Source organism: Schistocerca serialis, chromosome 7 (assembly GCF_023864345.2).
Source record: "Schistocerca serialis cubense isolate TAMUIC-IGC-003099 chromosome 7, iqSchSeri2.2, whole genome shotgun sequence".
Lineage (NCBI taxonomy): Eukaryota > Metazoa > Arthropoda > Insecta > Orthoptera > Acrididae > Schistocerca > Schistocerca serialis.
Window position 1 is genome coordinate 125,099,106 of NC_064644.1, and position 25,078 is coordinate 125,124,183.

General features: G+C 37.8%; 1 protein-coding gene across 1 annotated transcript in view; it reads right to left on the bottom strand.

Annotated features, from left to right (window-relative positions):
- LOC126412312 (DNA helicase MCM9-like) overlaps window positions 1-25,078 on the bottom strand; it is a 167,707-nt gene that overhangs the window by 7,866 nt on the left and 134,763 nt on the right. Inside the window, exon 12 of the mRNA XM_050081833.1 lies at window positions 12,261-12,433. Within this exon, the coding sequence (XP_049937790.1) occupies window positions 12,261-12,433 (173 nt within the window). The remainder of the gene's footprint in view (window positions 1-12,260; window positions 12,434-25,078) is intronic.

Here is a 25,078-nt window from a genome sequence, read left to right on the forward strand (position 1 = left end):
CTGTAGAAGGGGCGTATGGCACACTGAAAGATATCAAAGATAATTTTTGATACCACCACCATCAAAAAGAACCAGCTTTGCACCAAACTTGGCATAAGCTCAAACTGGGAAAAACAAGTTGCAGGATTTCCAGGAAAACTGAAGCGAAACAATTGGTAGTCAACGTTAGAAATCAGTTCCTTTGCCTGTTGACTGTATAGATATAAATTCGAGGAATACAATGAAATCCTGTGGAATGCGATCAACAAACTCCAAGGAAATAGGTATTGGCTTACAATCAGATATCCCTGCCACTGTACCTCCTGAAGGAGACTGTGAGTAGGTTTCTTAATTCAGAAAATTAAAGAACAAGTCTACCTTGACCTTACAAGAAGCAGCCTCATATAAGCAAGAAGGGAAAGCATTATCGTACTGGTGAATTTTAATGAGTATGTGTCATGTAGTAACATTCTTTTTTTGATAAAATGTTAAAATCCATTTTACAATAGATTTGTTGTTCTAAGCTCAGTGCCAACTTTTTTATCATAATTGTTCACCAATACAAATGAAATTTTTGCAGGAAGTAGTCTTGATGTATTTGCTTCTATACATTAATATTATCGAAATTGTAATTTGTTTATTTTATCATCACATTTATGTACTGATAATTACAGAAAATTTAAGGCTGAAATTTGAAATAAACACTGCAAAAAAAATTATTATTATTTCTCATAAAATGAATGCACAGAACCATTAAACTATGTCTTAAGAATGTACATAAAAAATCCGTCATAAGAAAATTGTGCTGTAAGTACCAAAAGTTGGTTTTCAAGTACACCATTAAAATCATATTAAAAATTCAAAACTTGAAAACGTGAAGTTATGGACTTCTAAACGTGGGTATTGCTACATCTTTACATAACAGACACAGTTTTAAAATTTGGTAGCTATCGGCAAAGTAGGACAAGATTTAAATTCTTGGGTGGAATTTCCCCTTAAGCACTATGCAGTATATACTGTATGTTTGTATCTACGGCTATGCCGAACCTAATCATGGTCATTCCTCTGAAAGCAGCACATTGTTTGCACTTCTCCTGCACTACCAATCGACCATGCTGCTCTATGTAATGACACCTGACCGTCCCATTTTACTGTGAGCACTCACAACATGGGCGGCGAGCAAAGGTGACCTAGCTGCATCCTCAATAGGCCTGCTGTAGTGTACAACATGTATTACTAGAAATTAGTTTTAACGTATGTTCAAGGGTTGCAAAACTGTGATCAGTCACATTTTTATGATAATTTATTTGCCTTTGCTAGTTTCATGCTGGTTTACCCATCTTCTAACAGAAGTAGAAAGCATAGATTTCATTGTATAACATTTGCCTGCATTTCCTACCACAAATATTTTAATTCTAAGAACTTCTCAAGGTGAATGCTGCGATTATTCCCTATAAAAAGTTTGGTCTTTGAGATGTCTTGTCAGTCTTCATTAGGGAATATTTTACAAATTTCAAGAGACATTTAGCTGACTTTGTTGTTTCCATGGAACGCCACAAGGAGGTATTCTATTTTCGTCCCCTATCAAATTTATTTACAAGATTGCCAATGATTATGTTACGCTACTTTTCAAAATTTACAAATGTTTCAATGGTTCTGATGTTTTCTACACTATTGCAATTTCAGTAAGTAGGCCACTCAGGTCAGAAGTGATTTTAAGTTCCCATCAGTTTGGAGTTTCTTTAAAGCCTTTGCAATCATTTTGTCAATCTTCATTGCTGACTTTTTCCTTCTGTTCCCATCAGGGTTTAAAATTAATCGGTCAAACTGGTGGCCACGGACTCTGCTTCTTTTCAGAGATTTTTCACTGAAGAGTAAATATTCAGATACACTGTTAATATTAACATGTTTATTCTTCGGTTCCATCCTTCTGGGATGCTATTAGTGTGATGGCACCTTCCACTGCAGTTCCACATCTTTCTTCGCATATGTTCATTATCGAGCCACTGGTCCACAAAATAGTCATTAAAGTCCTGAAGCTTTCGGTTTTCCGGGGTATACAACATTTCCAAGGGAAGATGTCCTAGAACAGAATGTATCCTTATGTGGCGACGTATTTCCCCGTCTTCCTTGTATGCTGGAACGAGGCAGTAACACTGTACTTTTTTCGATAAACATTTATTAAAATGATAATTGCAACCAACAATCTCTGTTCTAGGCAACAAACTGTTAGCTGCTTGGACGATGGCAATTTTGAAGTCCATCATCAGAGTTGCAGAGGTCCATCCAGCCACATTAGTTCTAATAGCTTTAAAAAAACATTGATATGTTTCTCGCTTTTTATTTGGCACAAAACTTAACAATTGGAATGGTGTTAGTTTCCTCCCAGGAACTATTAAGGTCAGCGTGGGGTACAAACAACTGTCCAAACTGCTTGCTCGAACTCTTGAACAATTCGTAGTTTGATAAACATGTTTTTCCCTTTTCACTGACAAACACCAGTATTCTGGCATTTGGTCCCCTGTTATCATCTACAAGTAAAAGATTGCTACCATCATTCATCAGCAAATTATTTTCTTGGCGGAATATTCCTCCAGAATTGGTTGGATCTAGCATAGTGCCCATATGTTTTCACCTAATATGATGTAACGTTTGTTTCACACTTATGTGTGATGGTAACAATGTTGCTAAGTCATAACCTCAATTCAAGAACTGCCCTACTTCTTCAACGTAAACTAATGAAACTGTAGTGTCCGTTTCTTTGTGCTGACAAAATGTTATCGCACTTCATTTTCTGCTTCATCTGGAATACAAACATCGCTGCCTTGTCCTAAAACTGTGTCACTTTCTATGGATAGTCTTCCTTTGCATTTATTTTTTTTAAAGTTTACACAACGCCAGTGGGTCACTTCTTGTTTGTTTGTACAGTCCACTATATACTGATGGCTGTTGCAAATCAGTAAAGGCTTCCCGTTGGTGGTCTCAGCGAACTCCATTGTCGCAGCACTAAAACACGAAACACTTTGCCAGTCAGAGGTCAACAGCAGTGCTGAACTTTGAAAGAAAGCCACACACACCACAAACTGGTGCGGGGACAGGGAACTTTGTACAGGAAACGGGCTTTGGGCTTTCCCAGAAAATGTAACAGATAGTGGCGGACAGGCCATGGTTACGTAATCGTTGAACACCCTGTCCACTACATGCAGTGTCCTAAGCTCCATGTAAATGTCAATACATTTCCTCTCCGTACAAGTGCGTATCTGTGCAAGTGTCACAAACTCCTGTTGTGCCTACTCAGTAACAATGGTCGTTAAAATACAATATGCCTGAATAGCAACATAGTGCACATTTTACAACACTGGGTGACCATTGTCATATGTGCTTTAGTTGGTTGTGCAGTAACATCTGTACTGTACATACGTAACTCTATGTTTCTTAATGTCTTAATTCATACATTACAATGAGTGATAGAAGTAAGAAAGAGTTTATGCCATTAAATGGTAAACTGGAGGTTTTGAAAAGACTAGACAAAGAAGAAACACACGTTTCACATGTGGCTGTTTCCTCAAATAATGTAACTATCCAGCGAACGGTCCAGACACTTGGATGATATCGTCCAGGATACTGACAAGGGAATCTCCCCATTGCACCCCTCTCAGATTTAGTTATAAGTTGGCACAGCGGATAGGCCTTGAAAAACTGAACACAGATCAGTCGAGAAAACAGGAAGAAGTTGTGTGGAACTATGAAAAAATAAGCAAAATATACAAACTGAGTAGTCTATGTGCAAGATAGGCAACATTTAGGATAATGTGAGCTCAGATGCGCCGTGGTCCTGTGGTTAGTGTGAGCAGCTGCGGAGCAAGAAGTCCTTGGTTCAAGTCTTCCCTCGAGTGAAAATTTTAATTTTTTATTTTCAGACAATTATCAGAGTTCAGGTACCCACACATAATCAACTTCGCTCTCCAAAATTCCAGGACATGTTCAGATTTGCTTGGACATATACAAGATTTGACGGTCTACACACAGAAAAATTTGAAAACGTTAAAAACTTATGTTTTGACAGAGCACAGAGAAAACTGTGCGACTGTGAAACTGTTGCATTCATTTGTTGCAGTTTATGTGACACACACTTATGTTTTCATCACTTTTTTGGGAGTGATTATTACAACCACAAGAAAACCTAAATCGGGCAAGGTAGAAGAATCTTCTTACCCATTCGCCAAGTGTACAAGTTAGGTGGGTCGACAACATATTCCTGTCATGTGACGCACATGCCATCACCAGAGTCATATAGAATATATCAGACGTGTTTTCCTGTGGAGGAATCGGTTGACCTATGACCTTGCGATCAAATGTTTTCGGTTCCCATTGGAGAGGCACATCCTTTCGTCTACTAATCGGACGGTTTTACGGTGCGGTAGCAAAACACACACTAAAATTATTACAGTTAACAGAGACGTCAATGAACGAGTGGACAGATCATAACTTTGCGGAAAAAAAAGAAAGTAAAGTTTCGCTCGTGGGAAGACTTGAACCAAGGACCTCTCGCTCCGCAGCCGCTCACGCTAACCACGGAACCACAGTGCTCTTGTGTTCATAGTATCCTTGATGTTGCCTATGTTGGCCATGGACTACTCAGTTTGTATATTTTGCTTATTTTTTTCATAGTTCCACACAACTTCTTCCTGTTTTCTCGATTGATCTATGTTCAGTCTTTCAAGGCCTATCCACTGTGCCAAATTATAACTAAATCTGAGGGGGGTGCGATGGGGAGGTTCCCTTGTGAGCAGCATACATAGCACACGCCCGTTAGGCATTTTGATCACAATAGCCATACATCAATACGATATTGACCTTTTCCGCAATTGGTAAACGGTCCATTTTAACACAGGTAATGTATCTCTAAGCAAATACTGTCCGCACTGGCGGAATGTTACGTAATACCACGTACTTACACGTTTGTCACTATTACAGCGCCATCTATCACAAAGCGGAAAAAGTGGTCCAATTAAAACATTCATATTTCTTTACGTACTACACGAATATGTAATAAAAAATGGGGGTTTCTATTTAAAAAAACGCAGTTGACATTCGTTTGACCTATGGCAGCGCCATCTAGAAGGCCAACCACAGCACCATCTGGTTTCCCCCTTCAAGCTAGACAAGTTTCGTTCTTTGTACTTTTTTGTTTGACACTTATTTCGTGAGATATTTGGCCCAGTCACGATTAATGGACCACCCTGAATAACACAGGGGGAGGGGGAATGTACTATATTGCTTTTTATTTATTTCTTAGATCATTACTATGTTCATTAAACACTTATTCATGAGTTACACATTAATTTAGTGATATTTCCGTATAACCAAGTTTTTTGTTATTTGAGGTAGCGTCAGCCTCAATCAGGTTGAATTACCCTTTCCCCTTGTTTTTTTTTTATTTATTTAATTTTTGTTTTTATTTTTGCCTTGAAACCTTCTAAATTAAGTATTTTATTCTTAAAATGTTTGCTTCCTGTCATTTTCAATTCTTTGATGTTGTTTCTTTCTAGTCTTTTTCTTACAATCGATATCAGTGTTGATTACTTTCTCTAGCAATACAGGAATATTTGGTTTGTTAGTACATTTTGTTTCATTGGGTAGAGGTGTGCAAAGAAAAGTAATCTTCTCTTTGACGCTACTTCTGATATTTTAGGAGACTTCCTTCTTATTTCACATTTTCCAGAGATCCTTGGTTTGTATTACATTCATTATTTTTCTAATAATCTATCTCTCAAGTTCATTGTTAAATTTTCACATGCACCTGAGGTATAGTGTTTTAGTTTTGCTTTTCTAGATATTCATTTCCTGTTGTAGATATTTTTCTCACACCGTATGCTCCTTCTAGTTTATTAATTCTTCCATCTATTGCGAATTTTTCTAGATTATTCTGCTGCACAGTTTCTCCAAGATATTAATTTTACTAAATCAGTCTATTTTACCTATTTTTGTTTTTATGTATTTTGGTGCATTTTTTATATTTGTCATGTGTTTTGTATTTTCGATTGAAATCCTGAGATCAGGTGTATATGCTATTTTTTCCAGAAGATTTTCTGGAGTAACTGCTTCTCTCATGTTTTCAGAAAGTATTGCAAAACAAAGAAAGGCAGTTTACCTTCTTAATTTCATTTGCTTTCCTTCCCAGCATTATTGTTTCAATTTTGTGGTGTTCTAGCTCCAGATTCCAGTATGGTACATTACAGTTTTTTTAAAGACATCATGCCCTTGTGCAACACAAGTTTTTATTTCAAATGGCTGATACACTGACAGAAGAGATTGGCAACACCAAAAAATAATTAACATAGAGGGACGAAATTTCGTAAATACACTTGTGTAGGTAACATACACAAGTAATTAACATTTTAAAGTCACAGATTAATGCAAATGCAAGATAAGCCATTACAAATGTGAAATGCTGGCACATTAATAACCTGTGTAACCACCAGAATGTTGACTGCAAGCACACAAATGTGCATGCATAGTGTTGTAAAGGTACTAGATGTCAGTTTGCGGGGTGGAATTCAATGCCTATTGCACTTGGTTGGTCAATACAAGGGCAGTTAATGCCGTTTGTGGATGACACTGGAGTTGTCGTCCAGTGATGTCCCATTTGTGCTCGGTTGTAGATAGATCTAATGGTCGAGCAGGCCAAGGCAACATGTCAACTCTCGGTAGAGGATGTTGAGTTACAACAGTGGTATGTGGGCAAGCACTGTTCTGTTGGAAAACACCCCCAGGAATGCTGTTCATGAATGGCAGCACAAGTCGAATCACCAGACTGTCTTACAAATATATAGTCAGGCTGCTTGGGATAACCATGAGAGTGCTCCCGCTATCATACAAAATCGCAGCCAAGACCTTAACTCCAGGTGTGGTGTCCACTCTGTCCAACATGTGGACAGGTCAGTTGCAGTCCCTCAACTGGCTGCCTCCTAACCAACATATGGCCGTCACTGGCGGTGAGGTGGAACCAGGAAACACAACAGACTTCCACCTTGCCCTCCAAAGGGCTCTCGATTGACACTCAGAAGTTGCAAACGGCAGTGGTTTGAGGTCAGTGGAATGCACACTGTAACAATTCATTGTGCCACTGTGGTGCGAACTGCGCTCAGATTGCTGCTACAGGGTGTCTGGTCTGGAGCTGTTCTTGAAGTAATCAATTTGTAACAGTTCATTGTGTCACTGTGGTGCAAACTGTTGCAGGCTTTCTAATAAAATAATGAAATGATGAGGTGCGTGGCCCTCAACTACATACCCTCAGACTCAGAGTTGAAATATTGAAAGTTTTGGCTGGTTTCGTTGTATAGGGGCTGGGATACATAGTTGCCGCATTACAAGCCAAATACAGCCGAGTCTACAGTATACAATATGAATATACACAAGAATCGAATGGTCGAAGGTTCTATCACTCGGCAATTGTGAATTTTAAACGTAATATATACGTTTATACAAGAAAGATTGCAATTAAATAAATTCTGCAGGTACTATTTTAATTACTTTAAATGACGAGTATGACAGCAGCATCTTTAAGAATGCCCTTTATTACTGTAAAACGCTTACTGGTGTCCAGCAATTAAATAAAATATAAGTTGAATAACAGGGAAGCAACAGATTCCTACTTCACGTAATTAGTTATCAGCAACAACATAGCTCGCGAGATATTCACTTCTAAACGCACACTACGTCCTAATTCCAGAAGCCACAGAAATCTCACAAGTGCACCAATTGGCACTACGAAATATTTCTATCTCTCGCAGCCACTTGCAAACTCCTCCACTCTCCAAGCCTTCCCGTGACCGTCTGTCGCGCCTCCTCGTTTAGCACTCTCCCCATTCTTGTGCCGTACTGTCCAGAACTGCCGTCCTCTTCCCGAGCCATGCTCCTCCCCCCCTTCAGTAGTCACCTGCTGTAGTAACGAGCGCTGTGATTGGCTAGAGCGCTCCTGCCATGTCTTCAAGCCAATGCACACTCACAAACGTAATGAAACACATTCAAAATACTGTATTTACATTTAAATAACCTGAAATTAAATAAATCTTCCTATGGCTGGACCATAAACATGCTCTAACACATATTATTAAATACATAAACAATTCAAGTAAACATATATCAAAGGAATAGAAACAAAAGGTGGGCCAGCAGCCTAATGTCTCTGTGCTTTCTAAAACACAGTAAATATTTAACCAATTTCTTCACGAATAGTATATATATCAGGTATAAACAAACATAGATGAATAAATATATTTATAAGCATGCTGCTACCGATTTTTCATGTAACTGTGGAGTGCTTATGGCCTAATACAATCGATAGTAACTGGCCACTTTGACCTCCAACAACTCATGTACTGTTCAAGTTACATGCCTGTAATTTATACCAATTTAGGTTTACACTAATAGCTTTCTAAAGACACGTCAATTGACAAAATCGGATGAACTGTTTAGATTTTGGAAATTCGTTGCTGGGTGTTACTTGTATAATTTATCGTCAGATACTAAACTTTAAACTAATAAAGATATTGAAAATCTGATAACGCTATCAGAATCGTCGTGCAAATAATGGTAAAGTACATGTTTCTTTTTGAGGTATTATGATTCATCTGGTTACTATTAATTTCTATATGAACTGCGAAATGTCTTCTGCCATTAAGGTTTCACAAAGTCTGCCATATTTGGCGCTCCTGGCATGTCTCCTTCATCGACACAGCGTCATCATGGAATTCCCAGCCATGTGGTGGCTGGACGACACACTGGGACTACCCCTCTTGCTCCGGCTAACGTACGGCACCACGCAGTCGCTGACGAGCCCCGGCTTGCCGAGCGGCCCGTGCGCCCAGTACCTCACACTGTGCTCAAATTGCTGCTGCAGATGCAGTATGACACCAGAGTCATACGCTGAACACAATGGTCTTCCCTCTTGGTAGTGCCACACAGCTGTCGGAGTCTGATCATCTTGTGACCGTACAATATCGTAGAAGGAACATCCTGCTTCTTGTAGCCCTTGATGTCATTGTCACCTTGAAGGCATTCTTGACTAACATCAAATCACCGTGTCCAATCTCAAAGGTAACTAACTCTCATGACAGTTACTGAGTGTATTTAAAGCAAAGCTGATTTTCACCTTCATAGTAACGCCACTAGCACCACTCTTCCGCAATTGGCATGAAATGTGAACAGACATCTTTCAGATGTAAAAACACACCTACCAACTTTTATTTATGTCACACAACTCCTCCTTGGTGTTGCTATTTTGTTTCCGTCAGTATACTTCTCCCATAGATTTCACTTTAGACATTGCATTTGTTAGAGTTTTATGAGTTATGTTTGCCAGTTTTGCTTTAACACCACATTCTCTGCTGACTTCATCTGCTGTTTCTCTGTCTACAGGCTCAAACACTCTCTTGAAATTAATAAATGTTACTGTTATAGGTCTCTTGGAAAATTACTAATTTTAAGCTAAAAATCATTCTGTTCAGGACATTCCCTTTCAGAAACTATCCTGAGCCACTCCTCTGTAATTGTTGACGTTTGCCTGTCTCCATTTTTATGTATCAGGTGTATCAATGCTATTTTCCCCTCTTCTGGACACATTGCGAATTTCTAAATGTTCTCAAAAAGCAATTGTAGATCTCTCGTAATCTTTGGTTCTGACTATTTCATTAATTCTGCTATAATAATCTTTACCATTTGCTTTGTTGTTTTTACGTATTTTGACGACTTCATGAATTTTTTGCTGTGTTGGAAGAAAGCCTGCAAGAGTTTGAAAATTCTAATTTAACTGCTAGAACTGGACAGTTTAATAAATTGCATACCGGTTGCTGCGACGTGGTTATTGTTGCAGTTCCCGGTGATTTTTGTTAACATGCTCGCGAAATGAGCACTTACTGGTGTCTGAAGCTGATAAAACTACGCAGACATTTTTGCACGATGTTCTAATATTCTTGAAGGGTGTGATACCTCTGGACACACACATCTTTTGTAACAGTACTTCACAAAACTGGCAGTAGTATCTTGTTTCACTTCTTTTACGATGCATTGCGCAAACTCCGCAAGGTCGTGTTGGGCATTTCTGTTTTCAACTTCCCTCAATGGTCCGAAAAGTATGTTCTTTCATATTCCCTGACAATCGACCAGGTGGATCATTAGCAGGTGCAAGTTTTGTATGTTGGACTGCTTCAGTATTCTTCATAGTTGCTGCACCAACTTGACCACCACTTGTCCAGGCTCTTGTACTTCTTTTAGGAACTATACTGTATATCTGGATATAGGTTTTGTACACTTTGTATGGATTTAAACAAACTACAGTTTATTAGAAACCTAACTACTTCCTTTGACCATTCATTGATTTTCTGCATTATCCCACAATACAAACGTTATTGATCAGATCTATCCATGCCTTCCATAAATTTATTGTACATCAAAATACATTTTGTTTTCTGTATGATTTGCACTTGTCATGATTTCTTCTTCTTTTTTTTTTTATTTTTCCTGTTGCAACCATGGACGTTTCGTGAATTGTTACATTCTTAACCCCCTTTTATCTTTCCATGACCGCAGCAAAACTTCATCATGTCTCCAAAGTTAGTGCCCCCTTTCTTTAGAGGTTCTGTTAGTAGACACTGATGGAGACCTCTATTGATTTATATTGTACCACACTCTTGTTTCCCATTCTAAAAGGCCAACCACATGCCGCATCCAATGACGCATATGGGCTGAGGATGATACAGCAGCCAATTGGTACCATTGGGCCTTCATTGTCTGTTCGGATGGAGTTTAGTTTAGTTTGCACTGTTGCCTTGATAAATGTGGTGCCACATGCCAAGGTGAGGTGAAAGCACAAAGTGAATAGTGTCTTGAAGCTTTTTCCTTCCCCAGTGTATATTTTCAGATTGGAGATATACGCACTTACACTTTCACAAACCATACGAACAAGCAAACCGTGGTGAATTTTTAACGATTATATGTCCAGAAACAAAGCCGCCCTCTCCATACTATCATTGCTTCATCAAGGGAAAGCTCTTGTTCAAATCTGTATATGGTCTGAAATTTATTTATGAGGTACTTTAGCACAGCTTCAATTTTGTAGAGACTGTTTTCCTGGCCACTCTGTAAGCAATTGTCATTGAAATGCCACTATTTCGTTATCTGCTCAAATAAATTTCTGCTCATTAGCTTGCCAAAAATCGGTGTGTTTATTAAAGAACATGTTGACCAATAGTCCTTTAAATAATCTTTTATTTTCCCCATCAAGATAATCATGCCCAGAATTTTTTTCAGTTTAACAGCAGTGACATTCAAAATTTGGGAGACTGGTTTTTCTTTTGTTTGTATCACAAGTTTGATTGTTTCAACATCTGATGAAACAATTCATCCCCTAGAAATAATTTCACAGCTCTTATAAAGCTACTGATCTTACTGGGAAGGGGTTTTACACCTGGGTTTCCTTTAAATGTTTCTAAAATAATGGTCTTGTCCTTCTTCACCAACTTTTGCTGGCAGAAGCTTAGTAATCTAAATCGTTCACAATGGTCTCACTTTGGTTGATTATAGCCCTGTTGCTTTCTTCTTCACTTCCACTAACTCTATCAATAACCTCAATTGAATCACTTGGAACTACAGAACAATTGTCCGCAATCAGTTCAGCAAGAATCTCGTTTTCCGTCAACCGTTTTCAAGCCTCAATGCACAAGGCAACAACTGTAATACTGACTATCTCACGGTAAAACAAAAGACAAAAATAAATTCATACAGTTGTTTACTGTAATGAACCTTTCAATTCATGTACAACTTTTTGTTAGATTGAAACAGTTGCTGGTATGAGCAACAGGTCTCAGAAAACGTGTGCAGATCAAAAAACAGAAATTTATGTTATCTGTCCAAAGTAGTTGGAAGTGGAGACACGTAAATCTACGTGAGCTGCACGCAAAGTATTAAAGACCCAGCCAAAAAATTTTGCTAGTATTTTCCTTGTTATTTAAACCTATCTTGCCATTTTCATTCTTGAAAATAACTCTTCGTACTTGATACCCTTTAAGTGCGTGTTTAAAAAGTTTGGTTTCTTCTATTTCTAAGAGCTTAGATTTTTTTTGAAGATTCCTATGATTTTCCAAATTACTTTTGATGTTTCTCTTATTTCTTAATTTCTAATCCATATGAGAATGATGCTCATTGTATATACTACATGTCCAGTTTTAGTCATTTGTAAAGAGTTGAGTAAAATATATATATTAGGGAGACTTGCTTACCATGGTCCTTGTATTCCATTGTTGGATTGTCAGGGAAAGATGTATGAAGAGTATCCATTCCACTGATAAGAGCAGCACTTTGCATTGAGGATTCCATAAGTGCTATAGCTATTACTGCATCCTGCACAGTCACGGTTTCCCTGAACATCAACCTCGCATGAGCCTGTGACAGTCTGTAATGAGAGAGACTGTACTCACTACGAGCTGGAATTAATATTTCAACAGTTAATGTGTGATTCTGTTACAAGCTGTGTGGCATCACATGTGCTATTTATTTCTAAATCTGTACAATATTTACAGAGTTGCTGACAAGCTTACAATAAATTTAATTTTCTACTTCTTTTTGGAACACACGAAACAGAATGAAAAAGAGTACGTGGGGGGATTAATTTCAAGCAAATAAAACTGTAATAAAATCTTTATTATAAGCATATAGCATACCAGGATCTTATTATTCTTTATTCAGATTGCATGGAATTGGAAGTTAGCACTTCAGCTACTCATATCATTGAACATGGAGTGATTGAGGTGCCTCCTGTCTATTTTCTGACAGATCACTAAAGTCTTTGACAGATTTCCCGATATTTCGTGCGCATTCTAGACAGAATAGGGACTTGGTAGCATTCCTCGTCATAAAACAAACTGTGAGTCCAATACATTATGTTTTCTTATATAATTAAAATTTAGCCTGTAATTATATTTATGTTGTATTTTATAATTCTTTTTTCAAATGAGACATTTCTTGTATCTGCAAAGTAGATCAGACAACTCACATCTTTATTTAATAGAAACTCACCTTTTTGTATCAAAGGAAGCAAGAATACAATTACAAAATGAGTGACCTATAAAATAACTTCCACATTACATGACGTGAAACGTGCTCTGGGAAATATAGGATGAGTAAGGCTGTTGGAGTGGATGATTTGCAAACTAATCAGATTTTTAAAAAAATCTGGTACCTTAAAAAAGAAACAGCTGTTATAGTTATTGGATAATGGTCTTCAAATCTGAAAGATACAAAAAGGGGGGTGGGAGAGTGGAGAGCTAAAATTATAGCAATTTTAAATACCAGAAAAGATATTGTGCAATTTCCCTTTTATTCAACTATCATAATGTGTTGGAGAGACTTATCTTGCAAACATTTCGAAAATACAAAATTTTCCTCGATTGCAGAACAAGTAGGCTTTGGGAAAGAGTAGAGCTGCATAATTCAAAAATTAATTTGACACTTATCACACAGCCAGCAGGCTGCATCACATCAAGGAGGAGAACTCACGCTGCTTGTATACTGACAAATGCCTGGGTGTAATTATCTGTTTGGTTATGAAATGGAATGATCGCTTTAACGTGTCATCTTTATGCTAAGTAGCAATGTATATTTTCCTACACTGTCAATGATCACATAAGCTCAGTCATATATGATGCAGGTGGCAGACCACATTTAGTTGGTACAAATATTTTCAACATGGTGGCAAGTTTAGGTGTACATGGTTGTTACTCCTAGAATGAAAAAAGTGATGCAGCCAAAAAGGTAGCATGGGATGAATGCAAAAGTGAACTCTCAAAGTTTGGTGAACATTCATGAACTTGGAGTAAGTAAACAACAAATATAAAGCATTAAGCAAAAAAATGTCACCTACAATGGGTTATGTCAACAGAATCTAGCGTCAGTTCTTAGTAGAACAACATTATAATAAATGAAAAGCACCAGTTTATTTTTGTTCTACAAAATTAATTTTTATTGTGTTAACCAGTTTTCAGCTTACAAGGCCATCTTCAGACATTTACTGAGTATTGTGACTAAAGAAGTTACAATGTTTGCAAAACACATTGGAAGAGAAGTAACATGTCTAGACTGAAGCAGAAACATACAGTAAGTAACATCTTTGACAGTGTGGTGATAGTGCAACGAAAAAGTAAAAAACTGAACAGTAATTAAATAAAAATGGAGTAGACAGGAAAAACTTTAACGCAAAATAGGAACAGCATGCGTACATAACAGTTTCTATTAATAAACAAAACTAATAAAATAAAATAAAATTAGTACTTGACAAAATCAGAAGTAGATATCACAGACCACCAGGACAAGGTAGATGTCAACTTTGTAAATATAAAACAAAATGCAAGACTTAAAACATTCGAAAGAATTATTCCAAAAGATGTAGAAGATGCTGTAGTGTCTTTAAAATACAAGAAATCAGCTGGGTGGGATGAAATTCTAACTACTGTAGTCAACACTGTTCATAGCATCATTTCTCATCCTTTGGCTAAAATTATTAATCGGTCATTGGAGGAAGGATATTTCCCAGACGTATCAAAATATGTTGAGATAAGACCATTGTTTAAGGAAGGCCCACCAGATTACAGGGGAAGTTACTGCCCTATTTCCCTGTTGTCAGTTTTTGGTAAGGTGATAGAAAGGATTGTTGCAAAACATCTTGAAAGCTTTCTTATAGAAAACAATTTTACAGTTAAAAATCAGTTTGGATTTCAAAAGGGGAACACTACAATAAATGCTATCAGGGAAGTCACTGAAAAGATAATAAAAAAGGTCACAGATATTTTTTTGTGATTTGGCCAAAGCTTTTGACTTGGTCAATCACTTAAAATACTTCTACACAAGCTAGAAAGGTATGGGATCTTGAACAGGGCACTGCAGTAGTTCAAATCTTATTTGTCAAAAGAAAACTTAAGAGTTATTCTAAATTCAAATGGAAAAAATCATTCTCGGACTGGAACAAGATTTATACAGTCCCACGGGGCTCAATTTTAGGGCCTTATCTTTTTCTGCCGTACATAAATGATTCACCTTTAAACATTGATGTTCACTCAGTTTTATTTACAGATGACACCATGGTTTTAATTGAATATGACAATTTAGAACAAACTCATGATATAGTGGAACATATAATGGGATACCTAGAATTATGGTTTCAGCAAAATGTATTAAAACTCAATGCCACAAAAACACAATTAGTGCAGTTCAGTGCTAAAACATCATCACTCTCATAAAAATAGTGCATGACTATCAGGAAATGACTGAAGCAAGTTATGTAAAATTTCTAGGTCTAAATCTTGTTAAAATTTACATTGGAAGGCACATGTAGACTTCTTAGCAAACAAACTAAACAGCCTAGCTTACGCAATGAATGTCTTATCAGGTTCCACTCTAATAGCCACCAGGAAGATAGTCTACCACAGCTACTTTGAGACTATAATTCAGTATGGAATAATTTAACGCGGAAACCCTATGAACAGCCCGAGATTACTTACACTTCAAAAGAGAATCATAAGAAACACGTGTTTAGTCCAAAAAAGATCATCATGTACCCATTATTTAAAAAAATTAAAAATACTAACCATCCCTTCTTTGTACATCTATAAAATTTTTATTTTCATTTGTAAAAATCAAAAGACACTTGACAATTTTCATTTCAACCACAATTACAGTACTCGTCACAGAGACAGTTTCAAACTTGCCTCTCATAATTTAAAACTTTATGCTCAAACACCATTCTACATGGGATTAAAAATTTACAATAAATTAAATAACACAAATCTGTTAAATATGGAGTTTGACCCAATAAAAAGATTGTTATTTAATACACTAGTGGAAAAACATTATTATTCACTTGAAGGATTCACACAGGACAGTTTGGCAATTTGAAAAGAAAATAAACAATATGTATTGTATAAATTGTACTGCAAGCTGTAAAATGACCATAAGTGTTATATATGTTCTTCTTAAATTGTTCATGTGTAAAAATGCAGAAATGCCTACTGATTTTGTTAATTATTATAACCTTTTTTTAAAAGTAATTTGACGTGCCTCCTGTACAAAAATCTTTCATTTGTAACTGCGCGTTATGAGACAAATAAACTACATTCTACATTCAAGGCTACATCAGGAGGTATAAAACATGGAGAGTGATACATAAACCAATTAAAAGAAGAAACAATTGTCAATGTAACTACAGAATACATAAGGAACTTAAGCAATATCAGTAAGATAAACAGAAATAAATAAATGCAGGAAAATGGAGGAGTTTGAGGGAACATATAGTAAATGCAATCTTTGAGAGTGTGGTGGTACTGCATTTTAACATTAACATTATATTCAAAACTGTGGCTATGTAACAGTTTGCACTAAATTAATAAACCAAGTAAAATATACACAATACTTGACGAGACAACAACAAGAGGTGTTAAACATGGACCATAATACAAGTACCAGTTGAATGAAAGCCTTAACAGTTAAAACTACAGTCTGTACAGAATACATAGACAGCTTCAATAAAACAAAAGAACTTAATGAATACAGGAAAATGGGAATATGTAGGAACAGACAGTGTGGGAAGTAATGAACAACAGTGATGATTATATGAAGTTTAGGAGAGGGGAAGTATTAGGCTGTGTCTGGTCATTTAGGATTAAATATTGGCTGTGACCTAGGTGTTTGTTAATTTCCAGTTTACTAACCATGTGATGCGCCTAAACTTGTCAGGAAAAAATGCATTAAGTACCTTTCTAAATGCAGCAATTATGGAAGAAGAAAACAAAATACCACCACAATAGAAACCTATTCCTCTTAGATGGCCCCAGAATTTGCTTAATGCTAATTCACTGGCTCAGAATATCCTAAGTGAAACAACAATTGTCTGGTATGTGAACAGGAATGAGAAAGCGTTATAACAACAGTGATCAGTAAATAAATCTCAAATGTGCAGGATGATGCCAGGGAGGTAATACCTCTCATGAACAAGAAATAGGTGCTATCTAGAGAATCAGGAGTCAAATCTGCAGACAGTGAAGTTATATCACTTGAAACCAAATATAAGTTGTTGGATCTCAAACAGCAGCAGCAGCACCACCACCACCACCACCACCACCAACAACAACAACAACAACAACAACAACAGAAATGGATGCAACAGTAGCAAGCAACTAATCACAGTTCAGTGAATGATCCGTGAGACACAGAAAACCTGCGCTTCTTGTGGATTTTTGGGATGTCAACAGGACATACGAAGGAATATGACACAGCATAACATAAATATGACTGTAACCAGTCCTTATCCTAGTTACACATAGATTTTAAGCCTAAACATTCATTGTCTTAGAAATAAACTGTTATAACTTGAGATAAATTGGAGCACTGAGTCAAAGCAGATATTTAAGCCTGCTGAGTGGGAGCCCGCTGTCAATGATAAATGTGAAAAGACGAATGTCATATGCTTTCCCTACCAGTAGCTACAGACAGTACGTTACTAATGTTTCACATAAAAAATTAAATGAACTAGATATGTCCTTAAACACAAACTGTGGTATATCTTGTGCATAAATGACCAGTGGCTCATACAAGCTGAATCTGCCTTTTACTTCCCTGTAGGACATGTGCTAAGCAAGTACACTGTAGGACTACAATAGCCTTGGAGAAATAGCTATTTTTGTAAATAAAGTGTTTAATATTAGCTATGACACACTAAATGTGTAATGTTTTTTCAAGAGGAAGGTTTTGAAATTGTGGCTGTACTCATTTCTAGCATTAAGCTAATACTTGTCTCTGTCTACTGTAACTCAAAATTTGATATTACAGCGTTTACTGAAGATCTTGAGAACCTGGAGATGAAACATGGCAACTTCAACCTTGTGTTTCTTGCCGAAATTCATCTTAACATTATGTGTAAAACACAAATTGTGGCCTGCTTAACTATTTATAAGCTCTCAATTTGTATTGGACTAATGAACATCCAGCAAGACAAGATGCATACTAGCACACTATAATTACTAACCTAGATAAAAATTGATTCAATTACGATGTGATGGATCCAATACAATCAGATCATCTACGATTATGGCTGACTACTGAAAGTGTTAATCAAAGTGTACAGCAACCCTCCTATGTTAAGGAGTTCATAATGTTAAAAGCAAACCACATTATGCGCTTGAGGTCCGGGGAAGTTATCCAAAGGTGAGTGCGAAAGTCTGAGTAACTGTAACAACGTGACAGTGCCTTTGATATGTTTATTGACACTCTCAGTAACTTACTCAATAAGTTTTGTTCACAACTAACTAAAAGTGCCAAAATCATGACAAATGCTGGTGATTCTATTATGAAGCAGAGAATAGGACAGGGAATAAAGGTACCTGTACTACTATATAAAGACGAGTTGTTGTTTAATGCTGTTGCCAAAAATCTCAAAATATACTTGACCGATTTGTTTCAAATGTTTACAAGATACTCTAATAAATACTCTACAATGAGAAAACGTTGTTACCAAAAATCTCTAATACTTCTTGACTGATTTACTCAACTTTTTTCCATGTTACTCTAATGACCACGCAGGGTATATATATTTTTGAACAGATAAAAAAAACATATGATATATGTAATATGTGAAGAGATGACTTTGTTTGTCAAAAATCTCGAAAAGTTCTTGACTGATGACGTCAAATTTTTCCACATTACTCTAATCAACATCCAGACAGAAATAGGCTATATACGAGGGTAATCCCAAAAGTAAGGTCTCCTATTTTTTTTATAAGTACATAGACCTGTTTATTTCTACATTGGTTTACATCTGTTTACAGCTTGAACATTTAGCTATTTTTCTACTTAATCACCATTTATGTAAATGCATTTTTGTAGACGCTGTGGCAGTTTTTGTATGCCCATGTCATACCAGCTCGCCACCATGCTGTTCAGAAAGTCTTTCACCTCGTCCAACGAAGAGGTGAAAGAAGAGGTTCATAACTTTCTGAACAGCATGGCAGCGAGCTGGTATGACATGGGCATACAAAAACTGCCACAGCGTCTACAAAAATGCATTGACAGAAATGTTGATTATGTCGAAAAATAGCTAAATGTTCAAGCTGTAAACTGTGTAAACCACTGCAGAAATAAACAGGTCTATGTACTTATTAAAAAATAGGAGACCTTACTTTTGGGATTACCCCCCTATTTTAATATATATATTATATCTAACTATATGTGCAATATACTTGTATAAATTGGGAACCACTGTTACCAAATATATCTGAAAATTCTTGACCGATTTGGCTTCAGATTTTTACACTTTAATTAACATTCAGATATACAGGGTGGTCCATTGATCGTGACCTGGCCAAATATCTCACGAAATAAGCGTCAAACGAAAAAACTATAAAGAAGGAAACTTGTCTAGCTTGAAGAGGGAAACCAGATGGCGCTATGGTTGGCCCTCTAGATGGTGTTGCCATAGGTCAAACGGATATCAGCTGTGTTTTTTTAAATAGGAACGCCCATTTTTTATTATATATTCGTGTAGTACACAAAAAAATATGATTGTTTTTGTTGGAAAACTTTTTTTGCTTTGTGATAGATGGCACTGTAATAGTCACAAACATATGGCTCACAATTTTAGACGAACAGTTGGTAACAGGTAGGTTTTTTAAATTAAAATACAGAACGTAGGTACGTTTGAACATTTTATTTTGGTTGTTCCAATGCGATGCATGTACCTTTGTGAACTTATCATTTCTGAGAATGTATGCTGTCACAGTGTGATTACCTGCAAATACCACATTAATGCAAAAAATGCTCAAAATGATGTCCATCAACCTCAATGCATTTGGCAATACGTGTAATGACATTCATCTCAACAGCGAGTAGTTCGCCTTCCGTAATGTTCGCACATGCATTGACAATATGCTGACGTATGTTTTCAGGTGTTGTCGATGGATCACGATAGCAAATATCCCTCATTTTTCCCCACAGAAAGAAATCTGGGGATGTCAGATCGGGTGCTTCGATGACCAATCCACATGTCATGAAATATGCTATTCAATACTGCTTCAACCGCACACGAGCTATGTGCCGGACATCCATCATGTTGGAAGTACATCGCCATTCTGTCATGCAGTGAAAAATCTTGTAGCAACATCGGTAGAACATTACGTAGGAAATCAGCATACATAGCACCATTTAGATTGCCATCGATAAAATGGGGGCAATTATCCTTCTTCCCACAATGCCGCACCATACATTAACCCACTAAGGTCGCTGATGTTCCACTTGTTGCAGCCATTGTGGATTTTCTGTTGCCCAATAGTGCATATTATGCCGGTTTACGTTACCGCTGTTGCTGAATGACGCTTCGTCGCAAAATAGAACGCGTGCAAAAAATCTGTCATCAACATAAAAGTTTCTTGGGTATGGAACTGCATCATAATGTAAAAAACTACTGCTGCTGGAGAAAAACCAATGTTTTGGCCACGGTTGCAGCGACCTCCTTCTCAGACCCAGAAGAAGGCCGTTGCAACTGTGGCCGTAACGTTGGTTTTTCTCCAGCAGCAGTAGTTTTTTACATTATGACGTGGTACCATACCCAGAAAACTTTTATGTCGACTAACTCTGGCTGCGGAAGCCTACGCAGTTATATAAATCTGTCATCGTCCCGTAATTTCTCTTGTGCCCAGTGGCAGAACTGTACATGACGTTCAAAGCAGTCGCCATGCAATAACTGGTGCACAGAAATATGGTACGGGTGCAATCGATGTTGATGTAGCATTCTCAACACCGACGTTTCTGAGATTCCCGGTTCTTGCACATTTTGTCTGCTACTGATGTGCGGATTGGCCACGACAGCAGCTAAAACACATACTTGGGCATCATCATTTGTTGCAGGTCGTGGCTGACATTTCACAAGTGGCTGAACACTTCCTGTTCCCTTAAATAACGTAACTATCCAGCGAACGGTCCAGACACTTGTGTGATGTCGTCCAGGATACCGAGCAGCATACATAGCACACGCCCATTGGGCATTTTGATCACAATAGCCATGCATCAACACGATATCGACCTTTGCCACAATTGGTAAACGGTCCATTTTAACACAGGTAATGTATCACGAAGCAAATACCGTCCGCACTGGTGGAATGTTACGTGATACCACGTACTTATACGTTTGTGACTATTACAGTGCCATCTATCACAAAGTGAAAAAAGTGGTCCAACTAAAACATTCATATTTCTTTACGTACTACACGAATACGTAACAAAAAAGGGGGGTCCTATTTAAAAAAAAACGCAGTTGATATCCATTTGACCTATGGCAACGCCATATAGCGGGCCAACCATAGCGCCATCTGGTTTCCCCCTTCAAGCTAGACGAGTTTCATTCTTTGTAATTTTTTTGTTTGATGCTTATTTCATGAGATATTTGGCCCAGTCACTATCAATGGACCACCCTGTATATAAAGGAAAACATTGGTACCTAATATCTTGAAAAGTTCTTGACCAGCAATTTACTTCACATTTTTGGACAACACCATATTGAATATTCAGATGGACACAGTTTACTTATTTTTTAAATATATGTAATGCTACTACCCCGTTTTCAGCAAACGCCGGCCGGAGTGGCTGTGCGGTTCTAGGCGCTACAGTCTGGAGCCGTGAGACCGCTACAGTCTCAGGTTTGAATCCTGCCTCGGGCATGGATGTGTGTGATGTCCCTAGGTTAGTTAGGTCTAAGTAGTTCTAAGTTCTAGGGGACTGATGACCTCAGAAGTTGAGTCCCATAGTGCTCAGAGCCATTTGAACCATTTTTTTTTTTTTTTAGCAAAAATTAATAACAAGTAGAGAGGATGCCACTGTGAAGTACTGCATTAGCAGCCACAGGCTGGTAACTGCGAGTGTGGCAATACGTGGGTCAGAATAACATACACATAAGGGGTTACAAGACAAGGCTAGCTGCACTCAGGACAAAACAGCACCACACAGCAGTAATGGCCATAGCACGCAGATTGATACAAAGCAGCCTGGAAAGAAATGAATGCTATAGAAGGGCAACATGAACCATGCAAGTGACTTCAGTGTCACCTGAACTGTGCCAATCCTGGTAAATCTGATATCACAGAAATAGGTGAAATAATTCTAACGGTACTTTGGGCAACATGGACCTTGCTGATTTGAGACACACTACTTTCAAGTGAACACAGGTTAGTTGTCAGGTTGTACACTGATCTGTATGTAAACTAGCTTACTCATGTACTAAACGGACTTATGGTTTCTCAAAGTACATCCTGAAACATATCACTGATATTACAGTGTCTCCTCTGGCTGACTCTGTAAACTGCATGTTATAGTGGGAAATTCCGTGACATCTTCATATCCACAATTGTTGTCCTAATTTATAAAAAGGGTAATAAAATGGTCCTGACAGTTACAATATCCCTCAGTGCCAGAATATCTAAGGTCAAAGAGCACTGGATGAAACAGCCTGGTCTATCCACTATTGAAGCTGTAAAGTCTCTGACTACAGGTGTACTGGAGTGCTTTGAAAGCCATTCTTTTCCCTGTGCTATGCTGCTTGACCTGAGCAAAGCATTTGACTTCCTAACATCTAAATTTGCAAAATATGGAACCAAGGATAATGAACTATCATAAAACAAATCATATCTACAATATTATGAAAAGGATAGATTGCTACTCACCATATACAGGAAGTGTTAAGTCTGCGACTTGGCAGAACGAAAGGATTTCTAAACATTTAAGCTTCCAGACAAAAAAGTCCTTTTTGCAAATAGAAAACAAACACATTCACTCAAACACAATACTACACACACACACACACACACACACACACACACACACACACACACCACAGGTGATAGGTTAGATAGGTGGAATGACCAGCTGTTTCTTGGCTACAGTTTGGCGGTGGCCATTTATGTGGACAGATAGCTTGTTAGTTGCCCTGTCCATGGTCTACTGCAGGGATATGAGCCATGAGGCAAGGGCTGGAAACAGGGACAGAGTAGGGATGGGTGAGGATACTGGGTAGGTTTTGTGTGAAGAGGAATACCACCGTGGAAGGGTTGGGGAGGATAGTGAGTAGAATATTCCTCACTTCAGGGCACAGTGGGAAGTAGTTGAAACCCATGTGGAGAATGTGATTTAGTTGCTCCAAGCCTGGGCGGTGCTGAATCACAACAAGAGTGCTCCTTTGTGGCCAGACAGTGGGTATGTGGTAAGTGGTGAGTGACTGGAGAGACAAGGCATGGGAGATCTGTTTCTGGACAAGGCTGGGTTGGGGTTGCAGTCTGTTAAGGCCTCAGTGAGACCCTTGGCATATTTTCAGATGGATTACTCGTCACTAAAGATATGACGACCACAGCTGGCTAGATTGTATGAAGGGAGTCCTTGCTATAGAACAGGTGGTAGTTGGAGGTGGTGTTAGCAGTTGGTCGGTTTGATGTGGCCAGAGGTACTGAGACAGCCATCCTTGAAATGAAGGTCAACACTGAGGAAGGTGGCCTGTTGGGTTTACAAGAACCAGGTACAGAAAATGGGGAAGAAGGTGTTGAGGTTCTGGAGGAATGTGATTAGTGCGTCCTCACCCTCAGTCTAGACTACAAAGATGTCAGTAATGAATCTGAACCAGGTGAGGTGTTTGCGATTCTGGGTGTTTAGAAAGGGTTCTTCTACATGGCCCATGAATAGGTAGGCATAGGATGGTGCCATGCAAATGCCCGTTGCTGTACCACGGATTTGTGTGTCAGTGGTGGCTTGAAAGGAGAAGAAATTGTCGACGAGGATATAGTGGGTATAGTGACTAACTTACAGGAGTATTATCCACAATTATGCAACAAGGAGCATAACTAATGTAGACATAGAATATACTAGAATAAGTAACTCCAAAAATAGTTTCAAATATATTGGCAAAAGCTATATAATAAACTCCCACTTGCAATGAGAAACTTGCCATATGATTCATTTAAGAGGTATCTACAGGACTTATTAATTGACATCTGTGTATTATTGAACAAGGAGAGTCAAATGAAAATGAGACAGATGAAAGAAAAAAATAAGTAAACTGTTTAATATTTCAAAAGTAATCACCAAAACAATTAATACATTTATTCCGCTAACAGGCAAGTTGGTCAATGCCTTCAAGGAAAAATGTTCGTGGTTGCCTATGGAGCAGTGATTGTACCAAGGTGTGCAACTCTCTGTCTGAAGTAAATTGATTCAGTGCTCCAAAAATTTGAAAATCTCGTGGGAAGAGATCGAGACTGTATGGATGACGTGTAAGGGCTTCCCAATGAGACATCTGCAGTGAAGTCCAAACAACCTTGGCAATATGTGGGCAGGCATTGTCTAGTAACAGAATGATACTGTTCGTCAACATTTCTCAGTGTTCGAATTTGGTGCTGTGCTTCAATTTTTGCAAAGCATCCATGTACTGCTGTGTGATAACTGTGGTGCCATGTTCCAAAAAGTCAGTGAACAGCAGGTTGATGAACGGCATCATACCGCTGCAGGATGATGCATGCCCACATGTTGCCAAGGTTGTTTCACCTACCTTGCAGATGATTCACTGGGACTCCCTTACAAATCCTCTATACAGTCCCAATCTCTCCCCATGCAATTTTCATATTTCTGGGGCCCGGAAAAAAGACATTCATGGCTGTCGATTTGCTTCATGCAAAGAGATGTATGCCTGTGTACAGTCTTGGTTTTGTACTATAACAAACCAAGATCATGGGCTTTTTATATCATGGTACCATCAACCCCATCTCATTTTTCGGCAATGTTTATTCTGATTTTGATTATACAGTACGAAATTCATGGTCTTTATACAAGACCATTACACCTTGAAGTATTTATGAAATTATAATCTTTTCCGAATTTGTCTATATTACTATTTTATGAACTATTATGCGAATGATGTACAGTACAAAAAACTTGGTCATCCTAGAGATTCCACTTCACAAGAGAGATTTTTTTCTCTAGAATATACGTAATTTGTTTCTATTTGTTTTATATCATTAATAAC